Raw genomic sequence first — 23,970 nt, 5'->3', positions numbered from 1 at the left:
ACTTCCCCACTCTCTCTCCATAGCCCTGTATCAATCCCAAACTAATCCCACTGCCCCGCTCTCTCCCCATAGCACTGCATCAATCCCAAACTAATCCCACTGCCCCGCTCTCTCCCCATACCCTTGTATCAATCCCCAAACTAATCCCACTGCCCCGCTCTCTCCCCATACCCGTGTATCAATCCCCAAACTAATCCCACTGCCCCGCTCTCTCCCCATAGCCCAGTATCAATCCCAAACTAATCCCACTGCCCCGCTCTCTCCCCATAGCCCTGTATCAATCCCCAAACTAATCCCATTGCCCCGCTCTCTCCCCGTAGCCCTGTAATGTGGTAACACCCCTTGTACCTTTCCTGTTGTACTGTAATATGGTAATACGCCTGTACGCTCTTGGATTGTAATATCCTAACGCTCCTCTAATAATAACCCCTTCCACGGCCATGTATAACCGTGCTCAGTTTGTTGCCCCAGACTCGGTTTGAAATGTACAAATTCCCAGCGTGCTCTGCTGTGGCCACTCCCAAGCTATTTTGCAATGAAGCAGTCGTTTTTCCTCATCCCTCCCGCTACCATGATTTAAAACCACTGACCGCTGGGGTGGGGGGGGGGGCGGTGGGGAGGATGAAACAGGGTGCTGGCTGAGCCAGAACAGCAGCAACCTAGATGGCCACTCAGCCCATCCAACTAAGAACATGTAAACGACCGAACTTCAAACTAATCAAACTTCTTAATTAGGTTCTAACTTGTGCCCCAAGTACTAACGGAACAAAGAAAGAGAGAAAGAAAGAGAGAGAGAGAGCACAAGAAACGAGCTCACAGGGTTGCGGGTAATATTTTAGCATGGATAGAGGATTGGCTAACTAACAGAAAACAGAGAGTCGGGATAAATGGGTCATTTTCCGGTTAGCAAACAGTAACTAGTGGGGTGCCACAGGGATCGGTGCTGGGTCCCCAACTATTTACAATCTATATTAAGATGAAGGGACCGAGTGTAATGTAGCCAAGTTTGCTGATGATACAAAGATGGGTGGGAAAGCAAATTGTGAGGAGGACACAAAAATCTGCAAAGGGACATAGACAGGCTAAGTGAGTGGGCAAAGATTTGGCAGATGGAGTATAATGTGGGAAAATGTGAGGTTATCCACTTGGGCATAAAAAATAGAAAAGCAAATTATAATTTTAATGGAGAGAAATTGCAAAGTGCTGCAGTACAGAGAGACCTGGGGGTCCTTGTGCATGAAACACAAAAAGTTAGTCTGCAGGTACAGCAAATAATCAGGAAGGCTGATGGAATGTTGGCCTTTATTGCAAGGGGGAATAGAGTATAAAAGCAGAGAAGTCCTGCTACAACTGTACAGGGTATTGGTGAGGCCACACCTGGAGTACTGCGTACAGTTTTGGTCTCTGTATTTAAGGAAGGATATACTTGCATTGGAGGCCGTTCAGAGAAAGTTCACTCGGTTGAATCTGGAGATGAGGGGGTTGACTTATGAGGATAGGTTGAGTAGGTTGGGCCTATACTCATTGGAATTCAGAAGAATGAGAGGTGATCTTATTGAAACTTATAAGAAAATGAGGGGGCTCGACAAGGTGGCTGCAGAGAGGATATTTCCACTCATAGGGGAAACTAAAACTAGGGGACATAGTCTCAGAATAAGTGGTCGCCCATTTAAAACTGAGATGAGGAGAAATTTCTTCTCTCAGAGGGTTGTAAATCTGTGGAATTCTCTGCCCCAGAGAACTGTGGAGACTGGATCACTGAATATATTTAAGACGGAGATAGACAGATTTTTGAGCGATAAGGGAATGAAGGGTTATGGGGAGCGGGCGGGGAAGTGGAGCTGAGCCCAAGATCAGATCAGCCATGATCTTATTGAATGGCGGAGCAGGCTCGAGGGGCCGAATGGCCTACTCTTATTACTTATGTTATTGTGAGAGATAGAGGACCGCCTCTCCTGTCCGCTGTCATCTGCACCTGTGCCAGTTGTCGTTGTGCGGCGTTCGTTTTGTGGCTGAAGCCTCTCGGGTTCCCTTGGGTTGGGGGGGGTCATCCTTCCCAGTGGCGGCTGAGTCTCACTCCGGGCGTGCCACCACTCCCCCACCCCGCTCCTATTCCATCGCGTTTCTAGAGGCTGGGCTGCAACAGAAAATGGCATTTCCCGGTTATTTTCTCGCTGCTCCGAGTCTCCCCCCTCAGCTGCGTCTCTGAGTCAGGAGGTTGTGGGTTCAAGTCCCACTCCAGGGACTTGAGCACATAAATCCAGGCTGACACTCCCAGTGCAGTGCTGAGGGAGTGCTGCACTGTTGGAGGTGCTGTCTTTCGGATGAGACGTTAAACCGAGGCCCCGTCTGCTCTCTCAGGTGGAAGTAAAAGATCCCACGGCTACGATTTAGAAGAAGAGCAGGGGGAGTTATCCCCGGTGTCCTGGGGCCAATATTTATCCCTCAATCAACATAACAAAAAACAGATTATCTGGTCATTATCACATTGCTGTGTGTGGGAGCTTGCTGTGCGCAAATTGGCTGCCATGTATCCTACATTACAACAGTGACTGCACTCCAAAAGTACTTCATTGGTTGTAAAGCGCTTTGAGACATACAGTGATCGTGAAAGATGCTATATAAATGCAAGTCTTTCTTTCTGTTCAATTACTGGCACCAGCCGCCTACTGGAGTATGTATTCTATGCATAGGAAATAGGAGCAGTAGTCGGCCATTCTGCCCCTCCAGCCTGCTCATGGCTGATCTAATCTTGGCTTCAACTCCACTTCCCTGCCCGTTCCCCATAACCCTTCACTGCTGTATCTTGCAAAAATCTGTCTATCTCCGCCTTAAATATATTCACTGAAGAAGCCTCCACAGCTCTCTGGGGCATAGAATTCAAAAGATTTACGACCCTTAGGAAAGAAATTCCTCCTCATCTCAGTTCTAAATGCACAACCCCTTATTCTTAAACTAAGCCCCCTATTTCTAGGTTCCCCCACGAGGTGAAATATCCACTCTGCATCTATCCTGTCGAGCCCCCTCAGGGTCTTATATATTTCAATAAGATCCTTTCTCATTCTTCTGAACTCCAATGAGTAGAGGCCCAACCTACTCAACCTTTCTTCATAAGTCAACCCCCTCATCTTCGGAATCAACCGAGTGAACCTTCTCTGAACAGCCTCCAATGCAAGTATATCCTTCCTTAAATAAGGAGACCAAAACTGTTATGCTTATAATAAAGGATGAAACTGAGTGCTGTGTGTAATGAGCAAGTGTGACCTTAGCTCCTTTATTGCGACTCCAGAGTGCAGGTACCTCGTGGGTGGCCTGCTTATATACAGTGCTCCCAATGGATGCTGGGATCCCTTGGGACTCCGACAGGTCGGCCCTCTGGTGGTGGTGTGATACAGGTTGCCAAGGGGTGAAATGCATAACAAAAACTGTATGCAGTACACTAGGTGTGGTGTCTCGAAAGCCCAGGACTTCTCTGCTTTTATACTCCATCCCCCTTGCAATAAAGGCTAATATCCATTTACCTTCCTGATCACTTGCTGTACCTGCATACTATCCTTTTGTGTTACATGCACAAGGACCCCCAGGTCCCTCTGTACTGCAGCACTTTGCAATCTTTCTCCATTTAAATAATAATGTGCTTTTTCATTTTTCCTGACAAAGTGAATAACCTCACATTTTCCCACATTATACTCCATCAGCCAAATTTAGGCCCACTTACTTAGCCTGTCTGTATCCCTTTGCAGATTCTTTGTGTCTTCTTCAGAACTTGCTTTCCCACCTTTCTTTGTATAACCAGCAAACTTGGCTACATTACACTCGGTCCTTTCATCCAAGTCATTAATATAGTCTGTAAATAGTTGAGGACCAGCACCGATCCCTGTGGCACTCCACTAGTCACTGTTTGCCAACCGGAAAATTACCCATTTATCCCGACTCTCTGTTTTCTGTTAGTTAGCCAATCCTCTATCCATGCTAATATATTACCTCCAACCACATGAGCTTTTATCTTGTGCAGTAACCTTTTATGTGGAACCTTATCGAATGCCTTCTGGAAATCCAAATACACCACATCCACTGGTTCCTCATTCAAGTGACACATTCTTCTACTCACTATCCAAGCCAGTCCGTATCGGTGGGGCAGCGACATCACAGCCGGCCCTCATCCTGATCCACAATCACACATGTACACACACACACCTCCCAGCAGGATAGTGCTCGGGAGTGGGAACTCGGACTGTTTTCAACCTTGGTGTCATATTTCACCCTGAAATGAGCTTTTGGCCACATATCCACAGTATAACTAAGACCGCCTATTTCCACCTCCATAACATCGCCCGTCTCCACCCCTGCCTCAGCTCATCTGCTGCTGAAACCCTCATCCAATCCTTTGTTACCTCTAGACTTGTCTACTCCAACGCACTCCAGGCTGGCCTCCCACATTCTACCCGATGTAAACTAGAGGTGATCCAAAACTCGGCTGCCCCGTGTCCTAACACACACCAAGTCCCGCTCACCCATCACCCCCTGTGCTCACTGCCCCGTGTCCTAACTCGCACCCAGTCCCGCTCACCCATCACCCCCTGTGCTCGCTGCCCCGTGTCCTAACACACACCAAGTCCCGCTCACCCATCACCCCCTGTGCTCGCTGCCCCGTGTCCTAACTCACACCGAGTCCCGCTCACCCATCACCCCCTGTGCTCACTGCCCCGTGTCCTAACTCGCACCAAGTCCCACTCACCCATCACCCACTGTGCTCACTGCCCCGTGTCCTAACTGGCACCAAGTCCCATTCACCCGTCACCCCCTGTGCTCGCTGACCCATGTCCTAACTACACCAAGTCCCGCTCACCCATCACCCCCTGTGCTCACTGCCCCATGTCCTAACTCACACCAAGTCCCGCTCACCCATCACCCCCTGTGCTCACTGCCCCGTGTCCTAACTCGCACTGAGTCCCGCTCACCCATCACCCCCTGTGCTCGCTGCCCTGTGTCCTAACTCGCACCGAGTCCCGCTCACCCATCACCCCCTGTGCTCACTGCCCCGTGTCCTAACTCACACCCAGTCCCGCTCACCCATCACCCACTGTGCTCGTTGCCCCGTGTCCTAACTCGCACCGAGTCCCGCTCACCCATCACCCCCTGTGCACGCTGACCCATGTCCTAAATCGCACCAAGTCCCGCTCACTCATCACCCCCTGTGCACGCTGACCCATGTCCTAAATCGCACCAAGTCCCGCTCACCCATCACCCCCTGCGCTCGCTGCCCCGTGTCCTAACTCGCACCGAGTCCCACTCACCCATCAACCCCTATGCTCGCTGTCCTGTGTCCTAACTCGCACCGAGTCCCGCTCACCCATCACCTCCTGTGCTCGCTGCCCCGTGTCCTAGCTCGCACCGAGTCCCACTCACCCACCAACCCCTGTGCTCATTGCCCCGTGTCCTAACTCGCACCGAGTCCTGCTCACCCATCACCCCTGTGCTTGCTGACCCGTTCCTAACTCGCACCGAGTCCCGCTCACCCATCACCCCCTGTGCTCACTGACCCGTGTCCTAACTCGCACCGAGTCCCGCTCACCCATCACCCCTGTGCTCGCTGACCCGTTCCTAACTCGCACCGAGTCCCGCTCACCCATCACCCCCTGTGCTCGCTGCCCCGTGTCCTAACTTGCACCAAGTCCCGCTTACCCATCACCCCCTGTGCTCGCTGACCTACATTGCTCCCGGTTAAGCAACGCCTTGATTTCAAAATTCTCATCCTTGTTTTCAAATCCCTCGCCCCTCCCTATCTCTGTAATCTCCTCCAGCCCCACAACCCCCCGAGATGTCTGCGCTCCTCTAATTCTGCCCTCCTGAGCATCCCTGATTATAATCGCTCAACCATTGGTGGCCGTGCCTTCAGCTGCCTGGGCCCCAAGCTCTGGAATTCCCTCCCTAAACCTCTCCGCCTCTCTTTCTTCCTTCAAGACGCTCCTTAAAACTGACCTCTTTGACCAAGCTTTTGGTCATCTGCCCTAATTTCTTCTTATGCGGCTCGGGGTCAAATTTTTAGCACCCTGGGATGTTTCACTAAGTTAAAGGTGCTATATAAATACAAGTTATTGACTTTTACCTTCTGTCTAATCCAGGGAATGCTGAGTACCCAATTGTAGCCCCCCTTACCGGCTGGGATCGGTTAACTCTGCACAGATCCCGGGGGGTGGGGGGGTGAAACCTGTTGTGTGTGGGGCTCAGTGCTACACAAGGGTGGGGCATTATCACAACTGCTGATTTTCACAGGACTATATAGGAGACAGGTGAGGAGTGAAGTGGGACACTCTACCACCAGTAAGGAGTTCAACTGGCTCTGTGATTAAAAACCAACACGTTGAAGAAGCACTTACACGGTAGGCAGTCGGAAGATGCCCGTTCGAGGCGTGGCATTCAACTGCAGAGAGAAGAAAGGGTCGTCTGGTTAGTACACGAGTATCAAAATACGGGAGTTTAGAATCACAGAAATTTCAGCACGGAGGGAGGCCATCTCGGCCCATCGTGTCCGCGCCGGTCGACCAAGAGCTATCCAGCCTAATCCCACTTTCCCGCTCTGGGTCCGTAGCCCTGTAGGTTACAGCACTTCAGGTGCACATCCAGGTACTTTTTAAATGTGGTGAGGGTTTTTGCCTCTACCACCCTTTCAGGCCGTGAGTTCCGCCCCAGACCCCCACCGCCCTCTGGGTGAAGACATTTCCCATTAAATCCCCTCTAACCCCTATAAATCTATGCCCCCTGGTTGTTGACCCGTCTGCTAAGGGAAATATATACGTCCTATCTACTCTATCTCGGCCCCTCAGAATTTTATACACCTCAATAAGGTCTCTCCTCAGCCTCCTCTGTTCCAAAGAAAACAAACCCAGCCTATCCAATCTTTCCCCATCGCTAAAATTCTCCAGTCCAGGCAACATCCTCGTAAATCTCTGTACCCTCTCTCGTGCAATCACATCTTTCCTGTAATGTGACGACCAGAACTGCATGCAGTACTCCAGCTGTGGTCTAACTAGTGTTTTAACTAGTGTAGAGTTAACTAGTGTAGAGCTAACTAGTGTAGAGCTCTCCCATGTTCTGGGGTCAATATTTGTGTCTTAAGCAATACCATTAAAACAGATGAGCTAGTCATTACCACATTTCTGGGATCTTGCTGTGTGCAAATTGGCGGCCACGTTTCCTATATTACAGCAGTGGTGTCACCCGTGGCTCAGTGGGTCGTAGTCCTAGGGCCAATGTTTGCTGCCTAAACCAACATCCTTAACACAGATGATCTCATCATGTATCTCATTGCTGTTTGTGGGAGCTTGCTGCGTGTAAACTGGCAGTCTCACATTTACCACATTACAACAATGAGTACATTTCAAAAATACATTGGCTGTAAAGTGCTTTGGGACATCCTAGAGTGGCGCAGGGCGCAATATAAATGCAGCTTGTTACTACACTGGAACAAATCTTCTGGAATTTTTTGAGGATGTTTCCAGTAGAGTGGACAAGGGAGAACCAGTTGATGTGGTATATTTGGACTTTCAGAAGGCTTTCGACAAGGTCCCACACAAGAGAGTAATGTGCAAAGTTAAAGCACATGGGATTGGGGTTAGTGTGCTGACGTGGATTGAGAACTGGTTGTCAGACAGGAAGCAAAGAGTAGGAGTAAATGGGTACTTTTCAGAATGGCAGGCAGTGACTAGTGGGGTACCGCAAGGTTCTGTGCTGGGGCCCCAGCTGTTTACATTGTACATTAATGATTTAGACGAGGGGATTAAATGTAATATCTCCAAATTTGCGGATGACACTAAGTTGGGTGGCAGTGTGAGCTGCGAGGAGGATGCTATGAGGCTGCAGAGTGACTTGGATAGGTTAGGTGAGTGGGAAAATGCATGGCAGATGACGTATAATGTGGATAAATGTGAGGTTATCCACTTTGGTGATAAAAACAGAGAGACAGACTATTATCTGAATGGTGACAGATTAGGAAAAGGGGAGGTGCAACGAGACCTGGGTGTCATGGTACATCAGTCATTGAAGGTTGGCATGCAGGTACAGCAGGCGGTTAAGAAAGCAAATGGCATGTTGGCCTTCATAGTGAGGGGATTTGAGTACAGGGGCAGGGAGGTGTTGCTACAGTTGTACAGGGCCTTGGTGAGGCCACACCTGGAGTATTGTGTACAGTTTTGGTCTCCTAACTTGAGGAAGGACATTCTTGCTATTGAGGGAGTGCAGCGAAGGTTCACCAGACTGATTCCCGGGATGGTGGGACTGACATATCAAGAAAGACTGGATCAACTGGGCTTGTATTCACTGGAGTTCAGAAGAATGAGAGGGGATCTCATAGAAACGTTGAAAATTCTGACGGGGGTAGACAGGTTAGATGCAGGAAGAATGTTCCCAATGTTGGGGAAGTCCAGAACCAGGGGTCACAGTCTAAGGATAAGGGGTAAGCCATTTAGGACCGAGATGAGGAGAAACTTCTTTACCCAGAGAGTGGTGAACCTGTGGAATTCTCTACCAAAGGAAGTTGTTGAGGCCAATTCACTAAATATATTCAAAAAGGAGTTAGATGTAGTCCTTACTATAAGGGGGATCAAGGGGTATGGTGAGAAAGCAGAAATGGGGTACTGAAGTTGCATGTTCAGCCATGAACTCATTGAATGGCGGTGCAGGCTCGAAGGGCTGAATGGCCTACTCCTGCACCTATTTTCTATGTTTCTATGTCAGCCTTGACAACCCACTAAAAGCTGGAGGGGGCACTGAGGCCAGTTTTGTGTAAAAACATTACAACTGGCACAGAAACTCACAACACTGCACAAGAACATAGGAAACAGAAGCCTGCTCCACTATTCAATAAGATCATGGCTGATCTGATCTTGGCCTCAACTCCACTTCCCTGCCTGCTCCCCATAACCCTTTACTCCCCTGTACTTCACAAATCTGTCTATCTCCACCTTAAATATATTCAATGACCCAGCCTCCACAGCTCTCTGGGGCAGAGAATTCCACAGATTTACAACCCTCTGAGAGAAGAAATTCCTCCTCATCTCAGTTTTAAATGGGCCACCCCTTATTCTGAAACAGGGCCACCCCTTATTCTGAAATAATGCCCCTAGTTCTAGATTCCTTCACGAGGGGAAACATCCTCTCTGCATCTACCCTGTCCAGCCCCCTCAGAATCTTGTAAATTTCAATAAGATCACCTCTCATTCTTCTAAACTCCAATGAGTATAGGCCCAACCTGCTCATAAATCAACCCCTTCATCTCCGGAATCAACCTAGTGAACCTTCTCGGAACTGCCTCCAATGCAAGTATATCCTTCTTTAAATAAGGAAACCAAAACTGTATACAGTACTCCAGGTGTGGCCTCACCAATACCCTGTACAGTTGTAGCAGGACTTCTCTGCTTTTATACTCCATCCCCTTTGCAATAAAGGCAACATTCCATTTGCCAACACTCTGGGGATCGGCTGAACATGGGGGAATAAACCACCCAACTGCCACTGTTTAATCCCACTCTCCCCACGCCCCCAACCAATCCAACCTCACTCTCCCCCTCACTCCCCACCCAGTCTAATCCCACTCTCGCTCACACTCCCCACCCAGTCTAATCCCACTCTCCCCCTCACTCACTCCCCACCCAGTCTAATCCCACTCTCCCCCTCACTCACTCCCCATCCAGTCTAATCCCACTCTCCCCCTCACTCACTCCCCACCCAGTCTAATCCCACTCTCGCCCTCACTCACTCCCCACCCAGTCTAATCCCACTCTCCGCCTCATTCATTCCCCACCCAGTCTAATCCCACTCTCTCCCTCACTCACTTCCCACCCAGTCTAATCCCACTCTCCCCCTCACTCACTCCCCACCCAGTCTAATCCCACTCTCGCCCTCACTCACTCCCCACCCAGTCTAATCCCACTCTCCGCCTCATTCATTCCCCACCCAGTCTAATCCCACTCTCTCCCTCACTCACTTCCCACCCAGTCTAATCCCACTCTCCCCCTCACTCACTCCCCACCCAGTCTAATCCCACTCTCCCCCTCACTCCCCACCTAGTCTAATCCCACTCTCCCCCTCCCTCACTCCCCACCCAGTCTAATCCCACTCTCCCCCTCACTCACTCCCCACCCAGTCTAATCCCACTCTCCCCCTCACTCACTCCCCACCCAGTCTAATCCCACTCTCCCACTCACTCACTCCCCACCCAGTCGAATCCCACTCTCCCCCTCACTCACTCCCCACCCAGTCTAATCCCACTCTCCCCCTCACTCCCCACCTAGTCTAATCCCACTCTCCCCCTCACTCACTCCCCACCCAGTCTAATCCCACTCTCCCACTCACTCCCCACCCAGTCTAATCCCACTCTCCCCCTCACTCACTCCCCACCCAGTCTAATCCCACTCTCCCCCTCACTCACTCCCCACCCAGTCTAATCCCACTCTCCCCCTCACTCACTCCCCACCCAGTCTAATCCCACTCTCCCCCTCACTCACTCCCCACCCAGTCTAATTCCACTCTCCCCCTCACTCCCCATCCAGTCTAATCCCACTCTCTCACTCACTCACTCCCCACCCAGTCTAATCCCACTCTCCCCCTCACTCACTCCCCACCCAGTCTAATCCCACTCTCCCCCTCACTCACTCCCTCCCCCAGTCTAATCCCACTCTCTCACTCACTCCCCACCCAGTCTAATCCCACTCTCCCCCTCACTCACTCCCCACCCAGTCTAATCCCACTCTCTCACTCACTCCCCACCCAGTCTAATCCCACTCTCCCCCTCACTCACTCCCCACCCAGTCTAATCCCACTCTCCCCCTCCCTAACTCCCCACCCAGTCTAATCCCACTCACCCCCTCACTCACTCCCCACCCAGTCTAATCCCACTCTCCCCCTCACTCACTCCCCACCCAGTCTAATCCCACTCTCCCCCTCACTCACTCCCCACCCAGTCTAATCCCACTCTCCCCCTCACTCACTCCCCACCCAGTCTAATCCCACTCTCCCCCTCCCTCACTCCCCACCCAGTCTAATCCCACTCTCTACCTCACTCCCCACCCAGTCTAATCCCACTCTCCCCCTCACTCACTCCCCACCCAGTCTAATCCCACTCTCTACCTCACTCCCCACCCAGTCTAATCCCACTCTCTCACTCCCCACCCAGTCTAATCCCACTCTCCCCCTCACTCTCCTCCCAGTCTAATCCCACTCTCCCCCTCACTCACTCCCCATCCAGTCTAATCCCACTCTCCCCCTCACTCCCCACCCAGTCTAATCCCACTCTCCCCCTCACTCACTTCCCAACCAATCTAATCCCACTCTCCCCCTCACTCACTCCCCACACAGTCTATTCCCAATCTCCCACTCACTCACTCCCCTCCCAGTCTAATCCCACTCTCCCCCTCACTCATTTCCCACACAGTCTATTCCCAATCTCCCACTCACTCACTCCCCACCCAGTCTAATCCCACTCTCCCCCTCACTCACTCCCCATCCAGTCTAATCCCACTCTCCCCCTCACTCCCCAACCAGTCTAATGCCACTCTCCCCCTCACTCACTCCCCACCCAGTCTAATCCCACTCTCCCCCTCACTCACTTCCCAACCAATCTAATCCCACTCTCCCCCTCACTCACTCCCCACACAGTGTATTCCCAATCTCCCACTCACTCACTCCCCTCCCAGTCTAATCCCACTCTCCCCCTCACTCATTTCCCACACAGTCTATTCCCAATCTCCCCCTCACTCACTCCCCACCCAGTCTAATCCCACTCTCCCCCTCACTCACTCCCCACCCAGTCTAATCCCACTCTCCCCCTCACTCCCCACCCAGTCTAATCCCACTCTCCCTCACTCACTCCCCACTCAGTCTAATCCCACTCTCCCCTCACTCACTCCCCACCCAGTCTAATGCCACTCTCCCCCTCACTCACTCCCCACCCAGTCTAATCCCACTCTCCCCTTCACTCCCCACCCAGTCTAATCCCACTCTCCCCCTCACTCCCCATCCAGTCTAATCCCACTCTCCCCCTCACTCCCCAACCAGTCTAATCCCACTCTCCCCTTCACTCCCCACCCAGTCTAATCCCACTCTCCCTCACTCACTCCCCACCCAGTCTAATCCCACTCTCCCCCTCACTCACTCCCCACCCAGTCTAATCCCACTCTCCCCTTCACTCCCCACCCAGTCTAATCCCACCCTGCTCAATCCCCTGTACCATTTAAGATTCCTCTTTTCCAACAAGTTCCTAATTTGCTGTGCAAAGGATGTTTGGACTCTGCTTCAGCCAGTTTGTTCCAGATTCGAGCCCCCCTCTGTGTGTAGGAATGTCTTTGCTAACCTCCTCTCTGGCTCGTTGCGTGTTGGGTGTCGATTTCTGTGTCAGGCTCATTACCCTACTGATGGCGGTGGTGGAAACAATCTGTCAGCATTTACCACCCCCCTGTCGTTAAACCTTCGGAATCAGTTAAATCTATGTCAGGGTTGCCCCATAAACCTTCCAAACTCCAAAACAAAGGACGGCTGGGGAGGGAGGGGAGTGCAGAGAGAAGGAGGATGGAAGCCAGTCGGGTTTGATGTCTGTAAAACAATACAGGAGGAGGAGACTTCCCCCCAAGTTCCATAGAGCTGGATTTTTGGCTTTGATGATTTCGGGGCGGTAATGGTGGCGAGGCAGGAACAGTTTGTGCCTCAGTCAGTAACATTGGGCAGCTGGGCCCTGAGTGTGGGGCGGAGCGCTAACAGAGGCGTTGTACATCTCTCTTGGGCGCTAGCATGGGAAAATCCCGAGCTAAAGAGCCGGGTCAGGATCCTGGGGAGAATCCCATCCCCCCCAAAAAAACATTCCCAAAACATAGCCCATGCCACCACAACATAAATCGCAAAAAAACAATGTTTTAAATCACACTGACCTTTGAAGTCCATTACTTACCTCTCTGCAGTCGGAATAGTCGATATCGTTGGACCGCCTGATTTCCCAGGCGCTCACTGCGGGGCGCGCTGTGTGGCGCACGGGTTGGGCGGGACTCCACACTTACGCCGGTGTCGCAACCAGGGGCGTTGCAGATTGGGCGCAGCTCTTCCGGGCGGTGCAGCTCCGCGCCGCGGCTAAACCGGACCCCGAGGACGGCCGCGGGGCGCTGGAGGCTGACCGCCCGCCCAGAACACCTCACCCCCGCCATTGCCGCCCCCGCCCTGGGGCAAAAAATGGAGCGCGGAAGACACGAAAATCCGTAAATCTTTACTCGGAGAGTGGTGAGGATGTGGAACTTGCTACCACAGGGATTGGTTGAGGCAAATTGCATAGATGCATTTAAAGGGAAGCTAGTTAAACACATGAGGGAGAAAGGAATGGATGGTTATGCTGATAGGGTGAGATGAGGTACAGCCTGGGAGGAAGGCACGTATAAAGCAGAAACACTGAGACTGACCAGTTGGGTTGAATGGCCTGTTTCTGTGCTGTTGCTTCTATATCATTCTACGTAAGGTAATTTACCTGGAGAAAGTAGAGGGGAAAAGGACTACAAGCTGCCCAGCTGTGGCTCAGTGGGCAGCACTCTCGCCTCTGAGTCAGAAGGTTGTGGGTTCAAGTCCCACTCCAGGGACTTGAGCACATAAATCTCGGTTAACACTCCCAGTGCAGAGCTGAGCGAGTGCTGCACTGTCAGAGATGCCATCTTTTGGATGAGACGTTAAACCGAGGCCCCGTCTGCTCTCTCGGGTGGCCGTAAACGATCTCGTGGCAATATTTCGAAGAAGAGCAGGGGGAGTTATCCCCGGTGTCTTGACCAATATTTATCCCTCAATCAACGTAACAAAAACAGATTATCGGGTCATTATCACATTGCTGTGTGTGGGAGCTTGCTGTGCGCCAACCCCGTTCCCCACATTACAACAGTGACTACACTCCAAAATGTACTTCATTGGCTGTAAAGCGCTTTGAGACGTCCAGTGGTCGTGAAAGGCGCGATATAAATCCGAGTCTTTCTTTTTTTTTCTTTCCAAGATGACGCTCGGCAGATTTTGGAGGTGCTCCAAGGTGCTCAGAACTTGCTCAATAATGGATCCAGATGTCTTGGCTGAGCACCATGCAAGAATTCCTTCCTCTTGACGCAGCCATTCTGACTGGGAGCTTGGAAGCCAGTTGAGCATCTGGCACAGTGGGCAAAGGAATCTGTGCATGTGTGCCCCTCCCAGTTGTTGAGCGCAGTGTGCCGGCTGGGTCAAACTCAACTCCTCCTAGTACCTCCTAACCCCCACTCTGTGGCTCCTTTTTGAGACCGTTTTCAGCCATGGGTCTCTCACTCTCATCTCTGACTCACAAGTTTGTGGGTTCGAGTCCCCGCTCCAGACACTTGAGCCCCCATAATCCAGGGCCGACACTCCCCGGGTGCCAGTACCGAGGGAGTGCTGCCCTGTCAGAGATGTCGTCTTTCGGATGAGCTGTTGAACCGAGGGCCCCGACTGCCCACGGCCAATATTGGAAGAAGTGCAGGGGGAGTTCTCCGCTGTGTCCTGGGCCCAATATTTATCCTTCAAGCAACACCTAAAAACAGATGGTCCATGATCTCATTCCTGTTTGTGGGACTATGCTGTGCAGGAATTGGCTGCTGCATTTCCTACGTTACAACAGTGACTACAAAAAGTACTTTGTTGGCTGTGAAGCACTTTGGGGCATCCTGAGGTCATGTATGGCGCTGTGTATTTCTTTTTATCCTGCCTCGATGTCAGGGGGCTCAAATCCAGGCACATGACTTGCGCTTGTGGCCTAGGCTGATGCCCCCAGTGCAGCACCGAATGGGGGAGGGAGCGCAGGGAGGGGGGGCGTCCTTCAGAGGAGGCGTTAAACCAGGTAGCAGGCTAGGTCACTCTGCTGCTCGTCCAATAATAAAAACATAAGAAATAGGAGCAGGAGTAGGCCCCTCGAGCCTGCTCCGCCATTCACTAAGATCAGGGCTCATCATCGACCTCAACTCCACTTTCCCGCCCGATCCCTTGATTCCCCTAGGGTCCAAAACTCTCTCCATCTCGGCCTTGAATATACTCAATGACCCAGCATCCACAGCCTTCTGGGGCAGAGAATTCCAAAGATTCACCACCCTCTGAGTGAAGAAATTCCTCCTCATCTCTGTCTTAAATGGCCGACTTATCCTGAGACTGTGCCCCCTGGTTCTAGACACTCCCGGCAGTGGAAAACAACCTCTCAGCATTTACCCTGTCAATCCCCTTCAGAATCTTGTATGTTTCAATAAGATCACCTCTCATTCTTCTAAACTCCAGAGAGTATCGGCCCATTCTACACAATCTCTCCTCATAGGACAGTCCCTCTCGTCCCAGGAATCAGTCTGGTGAACCTCGTTCACCGCCTCCAAGGCAAGTATATCCTTCCTTAAATAAAGAGACTAAAACTGTGCGCAGTACTCCAGGTGTGGTCTCACCAATGCCGGGAGGGATCTTTAGCTTCTGATAGAACAGACTGAAGAAGAGTGCGGTTTTGGATTATCGTCGTGGCCAAAAGGTGGCAGCACCTTTAGCACTGGGGTGTCAGCCCGAATCAAAGGCTTGAGGTGGGATTGAACCCATAACCTTCTGACTCGGGGGGCGAGAGCGCTACCGACCGAGCAGAGCTGACTAGGGCGGAGTTAATAAAACCGTGGAAGTTTTAGGTAAGAGGGCAAAGCAGCGAGCGACTGGGCGGAGTGACCCCTGATCCTTCAGGAGATGGCTGCTATCCCCAGGGTGGCACGTGTGTGTGGGCTGTTATATACGTGGACTTGTATTTACTCTGTACAGCCACCAGAGGGCTCATCCCCTGGAGTCCCAAGGGATCCCATAATCCCTTGGGAGCACAGGTATTTAAGGAGGCCTCACAGGCTGGAGAGGCACTCTGGAGGTCTGCAGTACAAGACTAAGGTCAGACTTCACTTTGAGCTCACAGTGTTCAGTCTGACTCTTTCTCCATACGTAACATGGGCGAGGAATGATTGGGGGACAGAGAGAGGGATGGTCACACTGATGTCCATACCAGCTGGGGGCTTGGGCCAAGACTGACCAATCAATTCTGACCCAAGTAAGGAATCTGAAACCCGGAAAAGGGGTTAGAGAAGAGGCTCTCCCTGCTTGATAAACTGAAGAAAGAAAGATGTTGCATTTATACAGTGCCTTTCACCACCACAGAGCATGCCAAAGCGCTTGACAGCCAATTCGGTACTTTTCTTTTGAAGTCAGTCTTGTAATGTAGAAACGCGACAGCCAATATAAGTACAGCACGATCCCACAAATAGCAATGTGCTACATATCCAGATCAGCTGTTTTTGTTTAGTGATATTGGTTGAGACATTAATATTGGCCTCGGGACCCCACTGCTCTTCTGGATCTTTTACACCCACCCGAGGGGGGCCAGGAAGGGGCCTGGGTTTAACGTCTCAGCCGCAGGACGGCACCTCCGACAGTGCAGCACTCCCTCAGTGCTGACACCGGGAATGTCGCTCCTGGATTATGGGACGTGAGTCTCAACCTCCCGACTCAGGCGAGAGACACACTGAGGCTTGGCCGCCAACTAGGCGCTTCATCGGAGCAAGATCAGATAAAAATGGACACTGAGAGAAAGGTAGAGATATTAGAAAGAGGTGTGTTTTAAAGCAGAAAGAGCTGGAGAGCTGAGGCGTAGATGGCTGAAGTCTTGGCTGCTGATAGTGGTGGATGCGGGCACTCAGAGCAACGGCAAGTCCTGGGAGGCTGCAGGGCTGGAGGAGGTTATCTGTATGACATATTGGGGTAGAAATTGCCCTCGCTGGAAACGGGGCACAGCGACCGTTTTTGAAGTGTTCTAGCCGCTGCAATGCATGCGGCGGCCTATCCTGCAAAATTCAGCTCCTCGGGGGGGGGGGGGGGTTTTCTAGCGGGGCGGAAGTGGATCATCATGGGGGCAGAAGTGGGAGCGGAGCGCAGTGGCCGTCACTAGCGGGGCGAAAGCGGGGACGGGACGCAGTGCCCGCAGCTGTCCGCCGCCAGAGCCGCGCTGATGACGTCATCACGCCGGTGCATCACGTCTCTCCCCTTCAGTTAAAGGGGAGGGCCGCTGCGAACTCTCCATTCAGTTTAGTTAGGCCCATTGGGCAACCGGCGAGCGTTTCGGCCGAACCCGGGCGCATAATTGTCGGGCTGACCCTGCAGTCGGCTGACAAAAACAATGGAACATGGCAGCCGCGGCAGTGCGCCCTCCCCTTTAAGGGTGGCCATGCTGCATTTCATACAGAGCGCGTCCACAGCAAAAGCTGACGATGCCAGCGCTGCAAACACTGGGAAACCCGCTGTGCACTGGCGGTGCCTGCCTCATCTTCCTACCAAATCCCAGAAAGCCGCTCCATTCTCGCGTGTCCTCATCATCGGTTTAACTCTGTGATTCTGCTTTACCTGAATTGGGCGACGAGGTTCGCTGTTCACTGAGGGAGCCTGACCGCTGAAGTTCGGTTCTGGAAAAATCAAAACACGCTCATTTTATGGGCCATCTCTTCGCTGTGGAAAACCCCAAACTTTGACCAGTGGATACCAAAGCCTGGTCCCACACTCAAACTCTCTGATACTGAGGAATGGCGATCAGGAAAGTGCACGTTCCCCGTCCGAAGAGACAGGTTGCCAGGGGGTGGGAGAGGAGGGGGATGGAGAAGAGAAACAGCAGTGCGGGGGAGAGGTGCAGACTGTGTTGGGGGGAGGCAGCGGTAGTGGGTGACGTCTTGTATTCAACCAGCATTGTAACCCAGGTATAAACTGACCTAAGTTGTACACCGTGAGAACACTGACCACTAGATGGTGAACTTGTGGGAGACATTCCTCCCTTTGGTTCCGGTGTCCGGTCACCTGTGGTGGAGTGAACTCTATATCGTGTTCTTCCTCTGCTTCTTCTATGGGGTTGCTGAACCTCCTTTTTGTTTGATCCTCATGTTTGCGGCAGATTTGTCCATTGGTAAGTTTAACTACCAGAATCCTATTTCCCTCTTTGGCAGCCACAGTGTCTGCGAGCCATTTGGGCCCTGCAGCGTAGTTGAGGACAAAAACAGGATCATTTACATCAATACATCACGCCCTCACATTCCTGTCATGGTAGTCATATTGTGACTGGCGCCTGCTCTCGACAATTTCTTTCATGGTGGGGTGTATAAGGGATAACAGGGTTTTGAGCGTCCTTTTCATTAGCAGCTCTGCGGGTGGAACCCCATTACTGGCCGCATTGGGGGGAGAGAGATTGGGGGAAGGAGATTGGGGGGAGAGATTGGGGAGGAGATTGAGAGAGATTGGTGAGAGAGAGATTGGGGACTGAGAGATTGGGGGGAGAGAGATTGGGGGAAAGAGATTGGTGGTTAGAGAGATTGGGGGAGATGGATTGGGGTGACAGAGATTTGAGAGAGATATTGGGGGGAGAGAGATTGGGGGGGAGGGATTGGGGGGAGAGAGATTGGGTGAAAGAGACTGGGGGGGAGAGATTGGGGGGAGAGAGATTGGGGAGAGAGATTGGGGCAGAGAGATTGGGGGAGAGAGATTCGGGGAGAGAGATTGGGGGAGAGAGATTGGGGAGAGAGATTGGGGGAGAGAGATTCGGGGAGAGAGATTTGGGGGAGAGAGATTGGGAGGAGAGAGATTTGGGGAGAGAGATTGCGGGGGGGAGAAATTGGGGGAGAGAGAGATTGGGAGGGAGAGAGATTGGGGGAGAGAGAGATTGGGAGAGAGAGAGATTGGGGGTACAGAGATTGTGGGGAGAGAGATTGCTGGGAGAGAGATTGTGGGGGGGGAGAGATTGGGGGAGAGAGATTGGGGGGAGAGAGATTGGGGGGAGAGAGATTGGGAGAGAGAGATTGGGGGAAAGAGAGATTGGGGGAGAGAGCTTGGGGAGAGAGATTGGGGGGAGAGAGATTGGGGGAGAGAGCTTGGTTGAGAGAGATTGGGGGAGAGAGATTGGGGGAAGAGATTGGGCGGGAGAGATTGGGGAGAGAGATTGGGGAGAGAGATTGGGGGAGAGAGCTTGGGGAGAGAGAGATTGGGGGGAGAGAGATTGGGAGGAGGGATTGGGGGAGAGAGATTGGGGGAGAGAGATTGGGGGAGCGAGCTTGGGGGGATAGATTGGGGGGAGAGAGCTTGGGGAGAGAGATTGGGGGGAGAGATTGGTGGGAGAGATTGGGGGAGAGAGATTTGGGGGATAGAGCTTGTGGGGAGAGATTGGTGGGAGAGATTGGGGGAGAGAGATTGTGGGGAGAGTGCTTGAGGGGAGAGATTGGGGGGAGAGATTGGGGGGAGAGAGCTTGGGGAGAGAGATTGGGGAGAGAGAGATTGGGGGAAGAGAGCTTGGGGAGAGAGATTGGGGGGAGAGATTGGGAGGAGAGAGATTGGGGGAGAGAGATTGGGGGGAGAGATATTGGGGGGAAGAGATTGGGAGGAGGATTGTGGGGGGGAGAGAGATTGGGGGGAGAGAGATTGGGGGAGAGAGATTGAGGAGAGAGAGCTTGGGGAGAGAGATTGGGGGGAGAGAGATTGGCGGGAGAGAGATTGGGGGAGAGAGATTGGGGGGAGAGAGATTGGGGGGAGAGATTGGAGGGAGAGAGCTTGGGGAGAGAGATTGGGGGGGAGAGATTGGGCTGAGAGAGATTGGGGGGGAGAGATGAGGGGGAGAGAGATTGGGGGGAGAGATGAGGGGGAGAGAGATTGAGGGGAGAGAGATTGGGGGGAGAGAGCTTGGGGAGAGAGATTGGGGAGAGAGAGATTGGGGGAAGAGAGCTTGGGGAGAGAGATTGGGGGGAGAGATTGGGAGGAGAGAGATTGGGGGAGAGAGAGATTGGGGGGAGAGATATTGGGGGGAAGAGATTGGGAGGAGAGATTGTGGGGGGGAGAGAGATTGGGGGGAGAGAGATTGGGGGAGAGAGATTGAGGGGAGAGAGCTTGGGGAGAGAGATTGGGGGGAGAGAGATTGGCGGGAGAGAGATTGGGGGAGAGAGATTGGGGGGAGAGAGATTGGGGGGAGAGATTGGAGGGAGAGAGCTTGGGGAGAGAGATTGGGGGGGAGAGATTGGGCTGAGAGAGATTGGGGGGAGAGATGAGGGGGAGAGAGATTGGGGGGAGAGATGAGGGGGAGAGAGATTGAGGGGAGAGAGATTGGGTGGAGAGAGCTTGGGGAGAGAGATTGGGGGAGAGAGATTGGGGGGAGAGAGATTGGGGGGAGAGATTGGGGGGAGAGATTGGGGAGAAGAGAGATTGGGGGGAGAGATTGGGGGGGGAGAGAGATTGGGGGGAGAGAGATTGGGGGAGTGATTGGGGGGAGAGATTGGGGGGAGAGATTGGGGGAGTGATTGACGGGGGAGAGATTAGTGGGAGAGAGATTGGGGGAGAGATTGAGGGGAGAGATTGAGGTGGGAGAGATTGGGGGGAGAGAGATTGGGGGGGAGATTGGGGGGGAGAGATTGAGGGAGGAGAGATTGGGGGAGAGATTGGGGGGAGAGATTGTGGGGAGAGAGATTGGGGGGAGATTGGGGGGAGAGATTGAGGGGGGAGAGTTGGGGGGAGAGATTGAGGGGAGAGATTGAGGAGGAGAGATTGGGGGGAGAGAGATTGGGGGGAGTGATTGAGGGGGGAGAGATTGGGGGGAGAGATTGAGGGGGGAGAGATTGAGGGGAGAGATTGGGGGAGAGATTGGGGGGGAGAGATTGGGGGGAGAGTGATTGGGGGGAGAGATTGGGGGGAAGAGAGATTGGGGGGAGAGAGATTGGGGGAGAGAGATTGAGGGGAGAGAGCTTGGGGAGAGAGATTGGGGGGAGAGAGATTGGGGGGAGAGAGCTTGGGGAGAGAGAAATTGGGGGGAGAGAGATTGGGGGGATAGATGAGGGGGAGAGAGATTGAGTGGAGAGAGATTGGGGGGAGAGAGCTTGGGGAGAGAGATTGGGGGAGAGAGATTGGGGGCAGAGAGATTGGGGGGAGAGATTGGGGGGAGAGATTGGGGAGAAGAGAGATTGGGGGGAGAGATTGGGGGGAGAGAGATTGAGGGGAGAGAGATTGGGGGGAGAGATTTTGGGGAGAGATTGGGGAAGAGAGATTGAGGGGAGAGAGATGGTGGGGAAGAGAGATTGGGGAGGAGAGAGATTGGGGGGGAGAGAGATTGGGGGGGAGAGAGATTGGCGGGAGAGATTGGGGGAAGAGAGATTGGGGGGAGAGATTGGGGGAAGAGAGATTGGGGGAGAGATTGGGGGGGAAGAGAGATTGGGGAGGAGAGAGATTGTGGGGGAGAGAGATTGGGGGGAGAGAGATCGGGGGAGAGATTGCGGGGAGAGATTGAGGGGGGAGAGATTGGGGGGAGAGATTGTGGGGAGAGATTGGGGGGAGAGAGATTGGGGGGAGAGATTGGCGGGAGAGATTGGGGGAGAGAGATTGAGGGGAGAGAGATTGGGAGAGAGATTGGGGGGAGAGATTGGCGGGAGAGATTGGGGGAGAGAGATTGAGGGGAGAGAGATTGGGGGAGAGATTTTGGGGAGAGATTGGGGGAGAGAGATTGAGGGGAGAGAGATGGGGGGAATAGAGATTGGGGAGGAGAGATATTGTGGGGGAGAGAGATTGGGGGGGAGAGAGATTGGAGGGAGAGAGGTTGGGGAGGAGAGAGATTGGGGGGGAGAGAGATTGCGGGGAGAGAGATTGGGGGGAGAGAGATTGGGGGGAGTGATTGGGGGGAGAGATTGAGGGGGGAGAGATTGGGGGGAGAGATTGGGGGAGAGATTGAGGGGGGAGAAATTGGGGGGAGAGAGATTGGGGGAGAGATTGGGGGGAGAGATTGAGGGGGGAGAGATTGGGGGGAGAGAGATTGGGGGGAGAGATTAGGGGGAGAGATTGGGGAAGAGAGATTGGGGGGAGAGATTGGGGGGAGAGATTGAGGGGGGAGAGATTGGGCAGAGAGATTGGGAGGAGAGATTGGGGGGAGAGAGATTGGGGGAGAGATTGGGGGAGAGATTGAGGGGAGAGAGATTGGGGGGAGAGATTGAGGGGAGAGATTGAGGGGGAGAGATTGGGGGGAGAGCGATTGGGGGGAGAGATTGGGGGGAGAGATTGAGGGGGGAGAGATTGGGGGAGAGATTGGGGGGAGAGATTGAGGGGGGAGAGATTGAGGGGAGAGATTGAGGGGGGAGAGATTGGGGGGAGAGATTGGGGGGAGAGATTGAGGGGGGAGAGATTGAGGGGAGAGATTGGGGGAGAGATTGGGGGGAGAGATTGGGGGGAGAGAGATTGGGGGGAGAGATTGGTGGGGAGAGATTGGGGGGAGAGATTGGGGGAAGAGAGATTGGGGGAGAGATTGGGGGGAGAGATTGAGGGGGGAGAGAGACAGAGATTGGTGCGGCGGAGAAACAGAGATTGTGGGGAGAGAGAGAGAGATTGGGGGTGCGGGAAAGACAGAGATTGCGGCGGGGGAGTGCGGGGGGGGGGGGCAAAGAGACAGAGATTGGGAAGGAGGAGATGGAGCATGTGGTGTCCACTGGTACGCTCGTGGCCTTCTGCAAGAGATGGGCACCAGAGGGACTAGAGTGCATCATGGCCCCTGGCAACCAAATTTTAATTTGATTGGTTAAGTTCACTCAAGTTTTATTTGTTAATTTGTGTGTTCTAATGGCCCTTTAATATTCAAAATAGTTGTAGAGCTGTTGAGTTGGGAGTGGCTTAGCCAGTCACATGATGTTCACAAGACTCAATAAAACCCCAGCCAGTTGGGTTTGGGGGGGGATCCATGATGGGGCAGGTGGTTGTGAGCCTGGTAAATGAACTGGTAATGTGTAGTGTGATTGTTTAACCTTTTTCTAATAAACCAACTCGTTCTTGATAGCAACGTGTTGCTATGAATTCTTAAGCAAAGAACCCATGAAGCAAATACATTAAAAAGAGAGACAGAGATGGAGGAGAGGAAGAGAGACAGAGATTGGCGGGAAGAGCAACAAAGATTGGGGGTGCGTAAGGATGTGGTGTGATGGGGGTGATAGATGCGGTCAAAAACTTTCGAGGGTGCATGTAAAACCACTGACTGATGTGAGAGAAATCGGTGGCCAAGATGGCGGTGCGAGCACGGTCAGTGTTGGTGCTTGCATGCCGCCCTGCGAAAGTTCCATCCTTGTGACACAGGCGGTGGGGGTGTGGTGTGCTCTGATTGTTCAGATGCCATGGAGAGAGAGAGACAGACAGATAGACAGAGAGAGAGAGAGAGTGCGGGTGGCAGGGTCTGGAGCTGAGCTTGGTTGGGACCGGGCGATCTTTACACCCACCCCCAACTTGTTGTCCGAGAGGGGACAGGCGCCGGAGCTGAAGTTTGCCTTACCGCCGAGATTCAGGGGGCTGTTGTAAGCCACCAGTGGGACGTGACTGGTGCTCCGGGAGGGGAGCCCGGCATCTCCGAGGCTGTACCCTTGTGAGGAGTCCCGCCCTCCGCTCAGTGAGAGGCTGATTAGGGTCGGGGTTCTCGACATCGATCTAAGGAAAGAAAGAAAGACTTGCATTTATATAGCACCTTTCATGACCACCGGACGTCTCAAGGCGCTTTACAGCCAATGAAGTTCTTTTGGAGTGTAGTCACTATTGTAATGTGGGAAACGGCAATTTGCGCACAGCAAGCTCCCACAAACAGCAATGTGATAATGACCAGATAATCTGTTTTTTTGTTATGTTGATCGAGGGATAAATATTGGCCCCAGGACACCGGGGATAACTCCCCCTGCTCTTCTTCCAAATAGTCCACCTGAGAGAGCAGACGGGGCCTCGTTTTAACGTCTCATCCGAAAAACGGCCCCTCCGACAGTGCGACGCTCCCTCGGCACTGCACTGGAGTGTCAGCCGAGATTTATGTGCTCAAGTTCCTCAAGGATGACACAAACATTGTTAAGTTGAGAATAACTCCACGAGACTGTGTTGTAAGCTCAAACCATTGTGACCTTTGTCTCTTTAATATAA

General features: G+C 52.7%; 1 protein-coding gene across 3 annotated transcripts in view; it reads right to left on the bottom strand.

Moving 5' to 3' along the window:
- Window positions 1-287: 287 nt before the first annotated feature.
- LOC139254781 (E3 ubiquitin-protein ligase RNF212B-like) overlaps window positions 288-23,970 on the bottom strand; it is a 220,224-nt gene continuing 196,541 nt past the window's right edge. For 2 of the 3 annotated variants that reach the window (XM_070873802.1, XM_070873804.1), the window contains 4 exons: window positions 23,342-23,493; window positions 17,356-17,483; window positions 6,381-6,424; window positions 288-2,137 (listed from right to left, as the gene is read on the bottom strand). In XM_070873802.1, coding sequence (XP_070729903.1) covers window positions 2,110-2,137; window positions 6,381-6,424; window positions 17,356-17,483; window positions 23,342-23,493 — 352 coding nt within the window. In that variant the 3' untranslated portion in view covers window positions 288-2,109. The remainder of the gene's footprint in view (window positions 2,138-6,380; window positions 6,425-17,355; window positions 17,484-23,341; window positions 23,494-23,970) is intronic. The other variant, XM_070873803.1, reaches the window with a different exon arrangement.

This window comes from Pristiophorus japonicus, unplaced genomic scaffold (genome assembly GCF_044704955.1).
Source record: "Pristiophorus japonicus isolate sPriJap1 unplaced genomic scaffold, sPriJap1.hap1 HAP1_SCAFFOLD_575, whole genome shotgun sequence".
NCBI lineage: Eukaryota > Metazoa > Chordata > Chondrichthyes > Pristiophoridae > Pristiophorus > Pristiophorus japonicus.
The sequence above is the reverse complement of the archived record's forward strand: the minus strand, read 5'-3'. Positions and strand labels throughout refer to the sequence as shown.